Below are 15,648 nucleotides of genomic sequence, written 5' to 3' on the forward strand. Positions count from 1 at the left end.
GCCATGACCATTCCATAGACGGGTTGGTTGTTTAGCAACAAAACCGACACGTGTGCAACTATGGGGCAAAACAGACGTGGTTGGCTTAGAGATTGTTGACAACATGTAAACTATATTTAGTCTCCAATGTTTATTGAAAACGTAAATAAAGTTCCACAATGAGTATTTGTCTCTCAAATACATTGTTACAGTTGTTGGTTAGCTAGCTAGCAAATGCTAGCCATATTAGCATAGTGTTGCGAGTGATCTGTCCATCCAGAACCTTAACACCGGCTTTCTGCCCCTTTGAAGCGCACACACACATCTTTTCGTGCTGTTGTCTGCTAACCCGTCTGTAGGCCGTTGACAAGAGGACAGAAACAGAATGGCACACAGGCTAGCTAATGCTACCTATCACAAAGAGATTTTGAGGTCCAATATCCACATCCCATTCAGATTGAACCAATGTGTTGGCCATGCATTCTAAGTGGTGCGCTGGTGTTGATATCGGAACGTTTCTAATGTGTCCTTAGTGTTCATACTACAGCGCTAGTGACTGCACTCGTATACACAGTTAAATATACACAGCAATGGGAATAACCATCTGAAAAGGTTACCGCAATTCAATGGGCTTTCCAAAGGAAAGAGTATGTCTCTCGATTCTTAACTAATAAGCAGCAACGTTCACTTCATTTCAAGACCAAATAAAAGCCTAGTCATGGCAACGCGGACATTTCTGTTCATCCAGGCTAGTTGAGAAGTGCGGTGTTTCTTCATTTTATGTGAGAAGGCAGGTTATTGGAACGAGACAGTAAACATAACTAGACTGGGTGGTGATAAATGTACCAAGAACATGTGCTGTGTTTGACAGTGTTATCTGGGTCGTGTTCATAAGTGTAGAACGTAGTGAAACGTTTAATAGTATTCTGATTATTTTTGTTGCCTCCTGATCACGACCATGATATACCACTGGGAAACATTGTAGCCTCTATGCTTGTTCAGACTTCAGAAGGGACAAATAGATTTCGGAGGGGTAGTCCTACTTGGTGCGACCAATGTAATGCATTGGTCTGAAGGAAAGTACAAACAAATGTACATTTAGTTTTTTTCCTGTTTTAAAATGTTGTACAGTAGTACATTGTAACTCAACATAATAGCTTAAGACAAAATATTGCACACCAGTATTTTGCTTTTGCTGTAAACGTTTGGTCCTGGAATATTTTTGTTCACATTTTACACTAGTATGGGCTTCAAACATCCACTACGGCTGCCCAGTGTTACCACAATACCCGGCAGGTGCTCATGTTGTGCACCGATACTAACTACACAGAAAACAAAAGAATCACAAGTAAAATCCAGTCCAATTGGCCCTGTCAAAACAGAGACCTCTGTGATATTCAATTGTCAATGCAAAGTGCCTTCGTCAACAAGGCAACCCCCCTCCGACAAGCCCCTCATTGATCTCCATTTTCACTCAGGCCGTGCAGTAGACGGCCTCGTCGGGGTCCTTGTTGTCGTCGCCGCCGCTGGAGGAGCGGCTGCTGAGGTCGGCCACGCCCGATTCCATGTCGCTGCAAGCCGAGGAGAGGTCGTCTGAGTCAGGGCCAGGACCCTTGGGGGGCCCCAAGGGCAGGGTCATAGCAGAGCCCGGGGGCCCCCCCTGGGAGGAAGAATAGCCCTGAGGGGGGCTGGTGGAGGGGCCATCTCCAGTGGGAGGAGCCAGTCCACCTGGCCTGCATTCTTCCTCACACACTTTGTTGATCTTCCTCTGACCCACATTACCCTTAGTTTGATCTGCTTTTATCAGGACTGCAATCCTCTGGAAGATGGACAGAGGAAAAGACAAGTGTTACTGGTAAGTCTGGGATAGAATATGAATGAATCACTATGTCTATAGACTACTAGCAGACTACTGTACATGTAACAGAAACCCTCCTGTTGAACGCCCCTCTGAGACACATTTTCTTTGACTTGATGGTGTTTGCCCCCTCCCCTGTAAAAACCCAACGATATAGTTGTTAAAACAGAAGAAACTAGTTAATAGTAATTAATAATGATACATTGATAAACTTGTAAATTGGCCTTAAAGAGCAGCGTTCATTGGGAGCGTTACGCGAGCGTGTCTGTATGCCTTGTTTGGTGCCCGGTTGGGCCGTCCCTCCCGGTGCTACCTCCTGGTGATTGGTCAGCTCCTCCTCCAGCTGCTGAGTCTCCTCCCTGACGGCTGTCAGTAAGTCGGTGGGCGTCTGGCGCGGGGGAGAGCTCTTCTCCACACGGTTATACATGCCCTTCCACATCCTTGGAGACAAGATACACTGTACTACAACTATTGAACAAACACTCTGGATCTAAACCGTACTACAAAGTAAAGTGCTTTCTACAACAGGCTTCCATCTGATGGGTTTTAACCCACAACCCTTCGTCTCAGATGTACCCAAAGACACAAAGTAAATAAAAACCATTCAGTGTCCCAGTCCTAGCTTTTTCACTCGTTTTCCCAGTGAGTCTGAGAGGGTGCAGTAACTCACTTGAAGCAGTAGGGGGTGGTGTTTGGCCGTAGCATCCCCTGAGTCTGGGTGTGGTCAGCCCTGTACAAGGGGTTGGCGTACTGTGCCCTGTCCTTCCACAGCTGGGGCCACAGGGAGTGAGTCCTCTCACGCAACCTGACCAACGTTGGAGAAAACCACACCAGATGTGATACATGAGAGGGGTTACAGTACAGAAGAGCTTGCTGTCAGAAAGGCAGAGACCTGCATGGAATGGGATTGTAGCGGCCTTATGAACCACAAGGTTGTTAGCCCGCTGAGCTAACACAAGTATTCACGCCTCAGGCAAGGTTATTGGTGTAACACAAGTATTCATGCCTCAGGCAAGGTTATTGGTGTAACACAAGTATTCACGCCTCAGGCAAGGTTATTGGTGTAACACAAGTATTCACGCCTCAGGCAAGGTTATTGGTGTAACACAAGTATTCACGCCTCAGGCAAGGTTATTGGTGTAACACAAGTATTCACGCCTCAGGCAAGGTTATTGGTGTAACACAAGTATTCACGCCTCAGGCAAGGTTATTGGTGTAACACAAGTATTCACGCCTCAGGCAAGGTTATTGGTGTAACACAAGTATTCACGCCTCAGGCAAGATTATTGGTGTAACACAAGTATTCACGCCTCAGGCAAGGTTATTGGTGTAACACAAGTATTCACGCCTCAGGCAAGGTTATTGGTGTAACACAAGTATTCACGCCCCAGGCAAGGTTATTGGTGTAACACAAGTATTCACGCCTCAGGCAAGGTTATTGGTGTAACACAAGTATTCACGCCTCAGGCAAGGTTATTGGTGTAACACGAGTATTCACGCCTCAGGCAAGGTTATTGGTGTAACACAAGTATTCACGCCTCAGGCAAGGTTATTGGTGTAACACAAGCACGGTTCACTGAACTACCTCCGTCACATTGGTGCCCTCAGTCTCACCCCATGTCCCTCCTCTCCTTTTGGCTGTTGCCCAGGAAGTTGCCGTACTGGCAGGAGTAGATGTGTCTGTGCAGCTGAACCAGGAAGCGCTCGTTGAACTCGAAGGCACAGGGGAACTGCTCTGACAGCTGCCACACACACTCCAGGAACTGGTCTATCACCGGGGACACCTCCTTAGGATCACCTTCCAGATGGTTGTACCTGCAGAGAAGGAAAGACTGCGGCTTAAAACACTTTCATAAGGGGTTTAAAGTGGCAATCAGCAGTAGAAACAATAACAAAGCGGTCTCCCTGCTGGTTTGGTGAAAAGCTGAGGGATGTAACCCCTCTCAAATTCATAGACAGAGCTATGGATGCGAGGAAAGGCCGTCCTTGATAACAAAATTATAGTTTTAACCATGTTTGGAGGCTACATAGTGTTTGTTTACGTTTTCTTTGTTTACAAACGTTGGAGTAAAAGAAGCTTACATTTTTTAACTGCTGATTGCCCCTTTGAAGCAGATTTAAAGAACGATGAGGGAAGTGTTGTATCGACTCAATGCTACTTTCTAATAACTAACTAGAAAGGTTCATGCATGTGACTGACTGATCGTGTATGGAGGAATCCTCACTATCACTGTTCCTCAACTTGGCAGTATGCCCAGAATATTGCTATGGGAACAACCGAGGTATCGCAGAGACAGAGAGCCTCGTGAGGTATTGCTCAGTCACAGCTGAGCTGAGGTATTACTCAGCTCAATCACTGGTAGTGATGAAGTAATTATGCTAAATCATGCAAATATAACTTGTCTGTGTATAGCCGTTTATTAGACAACTGCTGGGACCGCCCCTGCGGAGCTTCTAATAGACCTGTACGGAGTGTGTTGTAACCTCTCCAGCTTGCTGATAATAAAGAGTGATTCATTTTAAGACTGGCGTCAGGTGTCCCTGGTGTTGAATTTCCACCACAGAACAAATAGGTCATCCTGGGGCGTTGTCATGGCAATTTTATACCCCACTGGTTAAACAGTAATGCATCTAGGCAACTGCATCAAGGTCAGGTGCCTTTTTAATCTAGCCAATGACTTCAGCTGATAAGAGAACATGCACAGACTGGAGTGGAACACCTCAAAGATGTGGAATAACTCTACTTCACCAATCCTGAAACCTGAGACAGACAGTCGCTGCTAAAGCGTCTGACTCACAGGGGTTATGATCTGACCTGAGCTCAGCACACATGGCGGGAACACGTGGCAAGAGGATCTGAAAGCGCTGGCGGCGGACACGGTTCGTAGGTCGGACATGCTGTATGTTGTCTGTGACAAATTCACTTCTCCTTCTGATGAAGGACTCTACTTGACAAGGTAAAATGCATGGCACTGCAGGGACCTTCATTCTACCAAACGGTAGAGTTAGGAGTTGGGTTCTTAGACAAACGTGTGGGATGGACTGACCTGTGTGAAAACTTGTGACCGAACGACACCCAGTCCCTCTCGATTAGCAGCTAAAAGATAAAAGACAGGAAGAAGAGATGAAGTCTTTCTTTCACCCGACGGGCCAGTTTCCCAGACGATGTCTAGTCCTGGACTAATCACATACTTCACGGAGACGCCACGGTCCGGACAACTGGCCCCACGTGTGTTAACTCTCTCTCTGGATTGGATCACAGTAGAAGAGGGTCTGTACGTGCCATGACGTAGACTGTAGATAGTGTGTGATGAACGGATGCTAAAGACTTACCATGAGTCCCTTCATAGTCCTGTAGTAAGGCTCCAGGAGAACACTGGCTACAGAGCAGGCCTGGGCCGTCCTGTCCCAACCGTCCGAACAGTGGACCACCACACTGATACCCTCCTCCGCAACCGCCTACACACACATCGCAGTATGACATTATTGAAATGTATACCCATTGTGTGTGTGTGTGTGTGTGTTCTCGCGCACCCTGCCCAGTGTGTATCACCTTGGCGATGAAGACGCCTGCGTCCAGCACGGCTTTGATGTGCTTCAGCCAACCGGAGCTCTCCAGCCCCCACAGGAAGTCGCCCATGGAGGGAGTCTTGAGCTCACCCACTATAGGGTCAACACAGGAAGAGAGGTCAGTCATGCATACACACATGCAATGTGGGACATTCACAAGCCAACCCAAAGGAATGCATGACCCTGACAACTATGTGCGTGAACTGAGTAGGAATACTGACTGACGTTCAGTAGAACGTCGGCCGTGGTTGGAAGGGAAAGAGGAACTCATTACCGTCAATGATCTTCTGCTGGCTGTTCCTCATCACGTGGATGTTCTCGATGCCGATGAACTGCAGTTTGATGTTGGCGTAGTGGTCCTCGTTCTCATAGCCTTTTCCAGCCGCCCGGTTGGCCATCGCATTCAACTGGAGAGAGATGATCATCATTATAACACAATACAGTCAAATACGTACTGTTGACGACGTCATTACATGTTAGCGACTTACAGGAGCCATTAGGGTTAAGTGTCTCGCTCAAGGGCACATCAACAGACTTTTCACCTAGTTGGCTCGTGGATTCGCACCAGTGGCCTTTCGGTTACTGGCCCAACACTCTTGACCTCTAGGTTACAGTATATCAACACTTCCTGACCCTATGTTGACCTCTGACCTTTGGCCTGGTGTCCACCACGTAAATGTAGTCGCTGCCCGGGTTGGACTTCATGATGGCCTCCAGCATTTGTTCATCCTCCTGGGAGCGAGCGCTGAAGCCGGACAGGGGCTGACTACAGCGGCAGATAGCAGCCTGGGAGAAGAAGGGGTCAGACGCTGAAGTGACTGGTGATGACATCCAGCTCAGATTTTAACACTACTCATACAGTGCTAGTATCCCGCGTGTGTCTTGGCATGCCAAGCGAAAGCCCACATTTAAACAGTCATGAAAGTAATTTGACATTTTTAAACAGAAAACACAATATTCCGACCCGTGACTGGTTCAGGTATAAGAATTAAACATGACGAATCACCTAAATGAAACAAACATAAAACAGCTGTTCTCCAGAGTCACCCCACACCATTGACCCAGATAGTATGCCCCATCCACTCACTAGGGTATCCTGGTGGAAGTACGTCAGGACAGGTAAACGCCCTCGGCTCCGGAACTTAGAGCTCCCCACGATGACTGGAGGTGTGGCCGACTTTGGCACAAACAGCTCTGATGGGTACGTATCACACACCTGCAGGCAGAGAGAGAAGGTCTTTAGAAGAGGAGGACTATACTACTAACCAGTGGTTGGAACCGGTTCACAGAACAGAAAACCGGAAAAGAGCAAAAAATGTCAAGGAACAGAAACGGAACCCAGAACAAAAATTAACCCAACTGTTCCGGAACAGAACCGGTTAATAACGTTCTTTTACGTTTCCAGGCATTTTTTTTCTTTCTAGTCCCACAACAAAACGCCTATGTTAAAGCCCTTACTCTGTCACTCAAACGTAGTCCAGTGTCTGCCTGCAAACTGAAAATCTTTGCCTGTGCGAGTGCTTGTTTGGCAAACTCCACCCTACAAAGCATAGGCTACTGTATTGACGTTGCAAGCTTGATTCAGAAGATGGGGAGAGAGATTTTTAATTGGCTAGAGAAGAATGGATGAACTTTTTCAATGCTGATAATTTAAGGCTAGTTATCACGTGTCACGTTGGATTTATTAACTGCAACATAGTAAGATGTTTATAATTCTGGTGCCGCACTGCACACACAAGCTTGTTAGCTAGCTAGCTCAAAGAACATTCAAAGTTCCTCCATAGAAGCTGCTCCTCCTAGGTATAATTATGTGGATAATTCAGATAATGCCAGTCATAACTTCGCTTCAAGCCTCCTCCTCCTCAACCCTCTCTCTCTCGCTCTCCCCACCCACAAAATTTCCGTAGCATGTTGCGCCATTGGCTACACTTGTCTGTCCATCATGCATGTAAACAACTAGCTTGCCTACTCTATCCACACTGATTGGTGAAGTAATTTTATGAGCTAACTGTTAAAAACTGTTGATTTCACAGGTTAAAAAAGGAACACAAAGGAATGATATAAACGGGTTCTTTGTTTGGCTTGGAACCGGTTGAGAACGTTATTTTGCTGGCCGGAACAGTGGAATGAAACTATTAACTTTCTATTCTGTTCAGAACGAAACGATTGGAAAATTATTTCAGTTCCAACCTCTGCTACAAACCCAATACTCAATATCAGACCCAGACTGAACAACCCCAGTACTCAACATCAGATCAGGACTATAACTAACTCAATACTCTATCAAAACCAGAAAAATCAACAGAGGACTGTACTAACCCTGTACTCAATATCTGATTAGGACTATAGTGGTTAAAATCAGAAGAGGACTGTACTAACCCTGTACTCACTATCTGATTAGGACGATAGTGGTTAAAATCAGAAGAGGACTGTACTAACCCTGTACTCACTATCTGATTAGGACTATAGTGGTTAAAATCAGAAGAGGACTGTACTAACCCTGTACTCAATATCTGATTAGGACTATAGTGGTTAAAATCAGAAGAGGACTGTACTAACCCTGTACTCAATATCTGATTAGGACTATAGTGGTTAAAATCAGAGGAGGACTGTACTAACCCTGTACTGACTATCTGATTAGGACGATAGTGGTTAAAATCAGAAGAGGACTGTACTAACCCTCTACTCACTATCTGATTAGGACGATAGTGGTTAAAATCAGAAGAGGACTGTACTAACCCTCTACTCACTATCTGATTAGGACGATAGTGGTTAAAATCAGAAGAGGACTGTACTAACCCTCTACTGACTATCTGATTAGGACTATAGTGGTTAAAACCAGAAGAGGACAGTAATACTACTAACCCTGTACTCGCTGTTGGCTGGCGTGCTGACCCAGAGGTTGTTGGGAACGCCCATGCGTCTGTAGTCCGCCTGCAGGTCTAGGAAACTCCAGGACTCCTCCCTCTCCTCCTTGTTAGCGTTGGGATTGATGGACAAGCAGTAGAGCTCGCTATATTTCTCTAGAAAGAAACAAATGATCATATTTTATGTTAAAATCAGCTAAAATCATTTTGGGATCGTATTGAAGGACGAGCAGTAGAGCTCACAGTAAATCTTTTGTGGATAACAGAGAAACAATACAGCAGTCTATCAAAGGATCATACGATGATTCAGATTCATTTAACCACTACACAATAAATGATTCAGATTCATTTAACCACTACACAATAAATGATTCAGATTCATTTAACCACTACACAATAAATGATTCAGATTCATTTAACCACTACACAATAAATGATTCAGATTCATTTAACCACTACACAATAAATGATACAGATTAATTTAACCACGACACAATAAATGATACAGATTCATTTAACCACGACACAATAAATGATACAGATTCATTTAACCACGACACAATAAATTATTCAGATTCATTTAACCACTACACAATAAATGATTCAGATTAATTTAACCACTACACAATAAATGATTCAGATTCATGTAACCACGACACAATATGACTTATCGTATGATAACACAATACAGTGCCTCCTACTATATATATATATATATAATTATTTTTTACCAGAGGAAAAAGTGCCTCCTACTCATATATATATATATTTAAAAAAAAAAAAAAAAATTACCAGAGGAAAAAGTGCCTCCTACTATATATATATATATATTTTATTATTTTTTTACCAGAGGAAAAAGTGCCTCCTACTGGCCCTCCAATACCACTTCTAGCACCATCTGGTCTCCCATCCAGGTCCAACCCTGCTTAACTTCAGAGGCAAACCAGCAGTGGCCAGGTGGTATATTCCTGGCAGTACCTCCTTGTTCCATTCCAGTTCAAAGAGTTGTGTCCCTACTGAACAGGACCCAGGTGAATGGGTTCTGAAAGGTGATAGTCTCTCTCACCTGGACGAGAGAGGCGTGCAAGCGAGGCCTGGACATCCATGGCGTCCCTCTCCTGGGGGATGAGCAGCTGAACCACCTGGAAGTTCTTAGTGTGGACGACCAGGTGGCTTCCTGAAGGGGTGGTTGGCGGCCGCTCCACACTGGCCACCATGCTGTGGAGCACCTGTCAATGACAACCGAGAACTCACAGACGGTCCCGGTTCGCTCCCCTCCCCTCGGCAACAACTAACCCTTTGACATGTGCAGATCTGTAAGGGGATGGCAATATGGTGGAAGCTCTACCACTATACTGCTGATACCTATCCAGATCCCTCAGATATGCAAATATCAAAGGGTTAGGGCCAATGGCAAGGCAGCCGGCTGTCACAGTGGCATCTATTGCTAAGTTGAAAATATAACACTTCTGGAAGTGGAAGGGTAGGCAAGTTTAAAAAAAAACTTTTTTTTTTTAACTGTTCACTCAGATTACTCAACCGCAGCAGTCGCCTGTCAATAATGGACAGCAGACATTACCACATAAGTATTAGTTTAGTGTTATGATAAGCAATGCATTTAATAACTGACAAATTACATTTTTACTCAACTATCATTTTTATGGGGATAAGAGAACATGTTGCAGTTTTAAAGCCAATTTCCTGCATTTCTACACTTTGTTGGCATGGGGCTGGGAAGAAAATGTGCTATTTCATAGCTCATCATGCTTTTGTCCACATTATGAGGCTGATAATTCGTTTTTTAGTTTTAAAGCTAATTTCCTGCTACTCTACACATTTTTTTCATGAGGCTGAGAGACAATTTAGAAGATTTTAAAGCTGATTTCCTGTAATTTAACAAATGTTGCTATCATATGCTATCTGGGGGCCCACGACCTCCAGGGGGGCCCCAACCATCTGTGCCTGTTCTGGAATCCGGCCCTGAGAAAAGGGTTCCACTCCTGTTCACTTCAGAAGGCCTAAATACACCGACAAATCTCACATCATGTGTATGAAGGAGATATCCATTAAAGATGAAATGTATTGGATGAGGTCCATTGACTTGAGGTGAGTCTCCAAAGTGGCGGAGCAAATCAATACTATCTTTCTGAAAAGGCAGGAAGGAAGCCACACACAGGGTAGATAGGGGGAGTTGTGTCAGAACAGTGTCAGGCCAGACGACTTGTGATAGGTCTCGTGTCAGAATGGGGTCTGTTGAAACAACCGGTATCACTTCCTAGCTCCTACCCAAGTCTCTCTGCGTGTCTCTGGGTTGTTCTCCACGAAGATGGTGTGTGTGGCAGAGAGGTACAGCGTTCCCACCATGGCTTTCCTAGGGGCCGTACGGTCAATCAGGCGGACATTCTCCACCTATAGGGCCACAAACACAAACACAAACACACACACACACGTATAAATGGGGTCAACACGGAATGTAATCATATTATTATTATTATTATTATTATATCTATAGGCTACAATGTACTGAATGTGTGTGATTGACTGTATTGGTGGAGGCATATCTCATAAAAACAAGGTTATTATAGAACTCAATGTTTACACATGTTGTCGTTGTAGATATGAATGTCTGAGATTCTGGAATGTTATAACTGTTTAATAGAAGTAACCTACCGCAGGATTCTGTAACAATGTGTCCTTATTGAGGCCTATTGCCTTTATGCTAGAATCCACAGCGGAGACGTGCCCGCGGTAGACTAGAATAAACATCAAGAAGCCAGGACAAGAATGAAACGGATTGTGCAAATTCTAATGTCAAGATTTACAGGCATGCCATCATATGAGCTATGTTTTTGAGTGTTCATTTTTGCAACGGTTTAATCAGCAAAATACATTGAGAGAAATAATTGTTATATTTTCAGGAACCCTGAATGCTGGATACATGAGAAAGGGGAATCAGCAACCTTGTCACATCTTTAGAAGACATAACTGAAATGCGGTTTCATTTAGGAACAGGATTAACTCAACTCAAATAATAGGATGGAAATTAAAATATAGGGTTGGTTTACCTTTGGCGTTCGGATGTGCTCCATCATGGACCTCTTCGATCAAAATGGTGCGTGTAGAAATAATCCGAGGTCCTGGTTTTGTGTTTTAAAAATATAGGATCTTGGCTCAGCACAAAAATCGCGCACAATTCATATTCTCTGTGCGTTGGATATTAGATGAGGCGCCTCGCAAGTATGCCATGGTTCTCCCTGTCCTATTCTGTACAATAGGAGAATCACCCTGCACCCACTCGGGTACGGATGGGTGATTATGACAACACAGTCATCACTAGTTACCCCAGCCACAAACTAATAAACCCCGCCTATTTCTACAATTTATCTTCTTAAAATTTTATTTTAAACTTGACCTTAACCGTAACTTTAACCACGCTGCGAACATTATGCCTAACCCTAACCTTGAATGAAGACCAAAATTCTCATGCTTGTTTTCATACATTTTCACGACATAACTTTGTGGCTGTGCTATCTAGTGGAAACACAACAACACGGATCTTATTGGCAAGTATTGGCCGTATTCGAGAGCATCAAAATGACTACAGGCGACTGCGGTTTGAACTATCTACAAATCACGTTCCATCATAAATAATGACTCACTACTAATTGTAGATCATTCATTCAAAATTTACCCATGATACATTGCGATTTTGATCCTCTCGAACACGGCCATTACCCTCCAACGGCGCCTGCGCACATCACTGAGCGATGAGCCGGTGGAGCTCAGGCAGCGACCAGTGCTATACGAGATCTTTGGGACGTTCCTACCCTAAATCCTAACCATTTTAAATGTAAACTTCGGAAGGGGATCAGCTCATATCCCAGGGCGAGTAAAAAATAAAAAGTAAAGTCTTCTAAAAAATAAATTTACATTTTGAGACGAATGGCCCAATTTAAATGTATGAGTGTATTTTGCCGTTTAGCCTCGTTCATCTTTATAGTTAGGTTACTCAAATATTAGCCAGTGTGTGTGTACGTGTGCATGCCTACGTGTATACATGTGTGTTTGGCCATGACCTGCTTCTGCTTTCAGGTCGATTGTTTACGTGCTTTCAGACATTGTGGGAGAAATACATGCTTTCATGTGGAAGTGGAATAAGTCACACCCAGAGTCGGCCATGAGTACTACAAATTCAGATAGCTGGCTAGACTCATTTACCAATCTAAAAAATTGCTCGATGACATGGCTAATTTGAATGACTGTCAGTTTAAAAAAATAATTGTATGTAACTAGGCAAGTTAGTTAAGAACAAATTCTTATTTACAATAACAGCCTACCACGGCCACACCTGGACGACCCTGGGCCAATTGTGCGCCGTCCTATGGGACTCCCATAGGGAATCAAACCAGGATCTGTGATGACGCTGCCCGCACTGAGAACCGCTGCGCCACTCGGAACTTTCAATGACCGATTTAACAGGAGAAAATCTGCTGCGGCACAACCAGATTTAGAACTGGTGAAGTGTGTATTCCACTGTTCTAACTCAACAGTAAATGGAGTTCCTAATGATGTATTTGTTTTTGTCGGAGGAGGAGGGCACTAGCGGCCGGGGGCCCTACGGTTTATGTCGCTTATGCCTGGAGCCCACCCACACCAGTATATGTTACAGAAAACGAATGTAAACCTGCTCAGAAACAAAGTTATTACATGGAACTTCAACCTATATTATGCCATTTTAGCCTGTGATCGGTTGGAATTTTGAAGGAAATGGGGAAATTGTATGATTAGATTAGATTATTTATAAAGTTTGAGTGGTTCACAAGATAAGAATGTGTGCCAATGACTAGAGAGCATTTCTACCTATTCCAAGAATCTGATAAAGATGCACAATTTCTCCAACGGTTAGATCCATGAAATACACACGTTTGTATGATGGTTAAGCCTGTAACTGCAATTCAAAGATAATTCTCCAATAGAATAGTTCAACATTTCTATTATTTCACCTTTTTATTTTTATGGGGAAAGCCATGCTTGTATTATCTGTAATCCAGTCAACTCTATACTGTATTCTGACCAATGGCGCTGATTTGACACGGACTGTATTTGCCCACTAGATGGCAGCCGAGATTGAGAAATGACCTCTGCCTGCAGCATAGCATACCGCATACCACCACCATAAGAGGCTGCTAAACCAACTTTTCAGTTCAATATGCCCGGTTTTTATCAACTTGTTCTTATGACTGTAGGACGTCACCAACTAATATATATAATCCTGCGTTTTTATCTGAATTGCGCGAAGGTTAAAAAGGTCACAATGACGCCATAGTCTGCACAGGTGAATAGTGCAGAGAACGGATTGCATGACTGGCATTTCTCTGTTCTCGGTCTTGTCGTGGAGTCTCTGGTAAGTTTTGCCCTTTTGACTAACGTGCTGTTGTGGCGTTCAGTTGTAAACAAAACTCGTGTTATTTGCTAACAAATGTTAGGAAATGTTTCGTTTTCAGTGCCAAACTAATAGAAATGTTCGTGGGCTAATTTGTGTTTATTACTGTGTAACTTGGTTCAAGTCTATCTATCATGTATTGTCTTGAAAAGAAGACACTTTCTTGGAGCCACTGTGTATGTAGCCGACTGAGGCTGTGTGGCAGCCCATTGTCCCAAAGAGCTGAGTAGAAACAGATATGGGTTGGGTTAAGTAAACTTGCTCAATAAAAATACAGCATTGAATGTGTTTTGTTAAAATGTGCGCCAGTAACCCAGTTGTGTGTGTGTGTGTGTGTGTGTGTGTGTGTGTGTGTGTGTGTGTGTGTGTGTGTGTGTGTGTGTGTGTGTGTGTGTGTGTGTGTGTGTGTGTGTGTGTGTGTGTGTGTAGCTGCTTGTTGTCTGTCTAGCTGTACACCTCTGTTCAGCAGTCTACACCCGTTGGTGGTATCCCTGTTGTCATCATTAGTGAATGAAAGTATTCAAGTGATTTCATGCCCCACTCTTTGATCACAAGATGTCAAACACTCACCAAACTAAACAGTGAAATGTCAAGGGCATAATGGTTTTGAGTTAAACACTACATCTGGATGATCCTACTATAGAGCCTTAGATAATCTACGCCTGTCAGGAGATCTACAATACAATATGCTGCCAGTGGCAATGAATAGATGATTGACGTCCAGTATACAAAAGTCATTAAGTAAGCCTTGTCTGAGCCAGAAGGGCCCTAGGGGCTGGAGTCTATCTCCTCCTGTTTCAGTAGCATGAGGCAGCTTGATGTACAAGTACACCCTCTGGACAGGACGCTAGTCCAGCTCCTGTTTCAGTAGCATGAGGCAGTTTGATGTACAAGTACACCCTCTGGACAGGACGCTAGTCCAGCTCCTGTTTCAGTAGCATGAGGCAGTTTGATGTACAAGTACACCCTCTGGACAGGATGCTAGTCCAGCTCCTGTTTCAGTAGCATGAGGCAGTTTGATGTACAAGTACACCCTCTGGACAGGATGCTAGTCCAGCTCCTGTTTCAGTAGCATGAGGCAGTTTGATGTACAAGTACACCCTCTGGACAGGATGCTTTGAGTCCAGCTCCTGTTTCAGTAGCATGAGGCAGTTTGATGTACAAGTACACCCTCTGGGACAGGCTCCTGTTTCAGTAGCATGAGGCAGTTTGATGTCCAGCAGGATGCTAGTCCAGCTCCTGTTTCAGTAGCATGAGGCAGTTTGATGTACAAGTACACCCTCTGGACAGGACGCTAGTCCAGCTTGACGTAGATTAGTGTTTGGAGCCAGGGTATTCAAAAGCTCTATGTTGACATTGAACCTTCTAACCTTTTACCTGAACATTCACTATGTACAGTCAGTACCCTTCCTTTGTGCATTGACATACTGTAGGTATGTTATGCCAAGCCTGGGTTTATCCCAGGGTCAATACATGGTCAGTTTGTCATGACTGGGCATTCCTGCCATAACGGCATCATCTTCTGGGCTGCTGAGACAAGAATTACATCATGACATAATGTCCATCGCATCACACCGATGGCTTGGACTAGGAGGAAGAGGGAGTGGTGTGTGTGTGTGTGTGTGTGTGTGGTGTGGTAGAGCTCTTGGCTGCCACTGCGGCAATGTCTCCTCTTGGCACTGCCTGAGGGACTATAGGGTAAACCTGGAGGTTAAACTAAATACTCTCTCACTGCAGTGGAGAAAGGGCAGGCTGTCTGTGAATACGCCTTCTGTTTGACTACCTGAGTGAAGGGGGACTAGAGGGAGAAAGAGGGTGATGGGGTAGGCATACTCTGTATATATGGATAGTTGCCATTTGGCCAAAACGAATGTGGGAAAGTGTTTTTTTCTAAAATTAAAGTTAAATAAACCAACTCAGCAAAAAATGAA

The 15,648-nt window shown here is 44.2% G+C and overlaps 1 protein-coding gene across 2 annotated transcripts; it reads right to left on the reverse strand.

The window, feature by feature from the left end:
• Nucleotides 1-957: 957 nt before the first annotated feature.
• On the reverse strand, nt 958-11,982 carry mtmr7b (myotubularin related protein 7b). 2 transcript variants are annotated; one of them, XM_046333156.1, is made up of 14 exons: nt 11,340-11,982; nt 10,561-10,683; nt 9,341-9,503; nt 8,273-8,430; nt 6,495-6,623; nt 6,059-6,193; nt 5,682-5,814; nt 5,391-5,500; nt 5,171-5,296; nt 4,885-4,934; nt 3,452-3,652; nt 2,508-2,642; nt 2,151-2,277; nt 958-1,798 (listed from the first exon to the last, which is right to left on the reverse strand). In XM_046333156.1, the coding sequence occupies exons 1-14, from the start codon at nt 11,364-11,366 to the stop codon at nt 1,454-1,456; spliced, it is 1,962 nt and encodes a 653-aa protein (XP_046189112.1). In that variant the 5' UTR covers nt 11,367-11,982; the 3' UTR covers nt 958-1,453. The 2 variants fall into 2 exon arrangements, with proteins under 2 accessions (XP_046189112.1, XP_046189113.1); XM_046333157.1 differs by having other exon boundaries at nt 1,613-1,798; nt 2,111-2,277; nt 11,340-11,981.
• Between the last annotated feature and the right edge of the window lie 3,666 nt (nt 11,983-15,648).

This window comes from Oncorhynchus gorbuscha, unplaced genomic scaffold (genome assembly GCF_021184085.1).
Source record: "Oncorhynchus gorbuscha isolate QuinsamMale2020 ecotype Even-year unplaced genomic scaffold, OgorEven_v1.0 Un_scaffold_346, whole genome shotgun sequence".
Classification (NCBI taxonomy): domain Eukaryota; kingdom Metazoa; phylum Chordata; class Actinopteri; order Salmoniformes; family Salmonidae; genus Oncorhynchus; species Oncorhynchus gorbuscha.

Coding starts and splice junctions, on each gene's coding strand:
- mtmr7b (XM_046333156.1), bottom strand. CDS start 11,366: ATGATGGAGCACATCCGAACGCCAAAG. Junction 3,653..4,884: donor GGTCACAAGTTTTCACACAG/GTCAGTCCATCC, acceptor CCTTCTCTGCAG/GTACAACCATCTGGAAGGTG. Junction 2,278..2,507: donor ACCACCCCCTACTGCTTCAA/GTGAGTTACTGC, acceptor CTTGTCTCCAAG/GATGTGGAAGGGCATGTATA.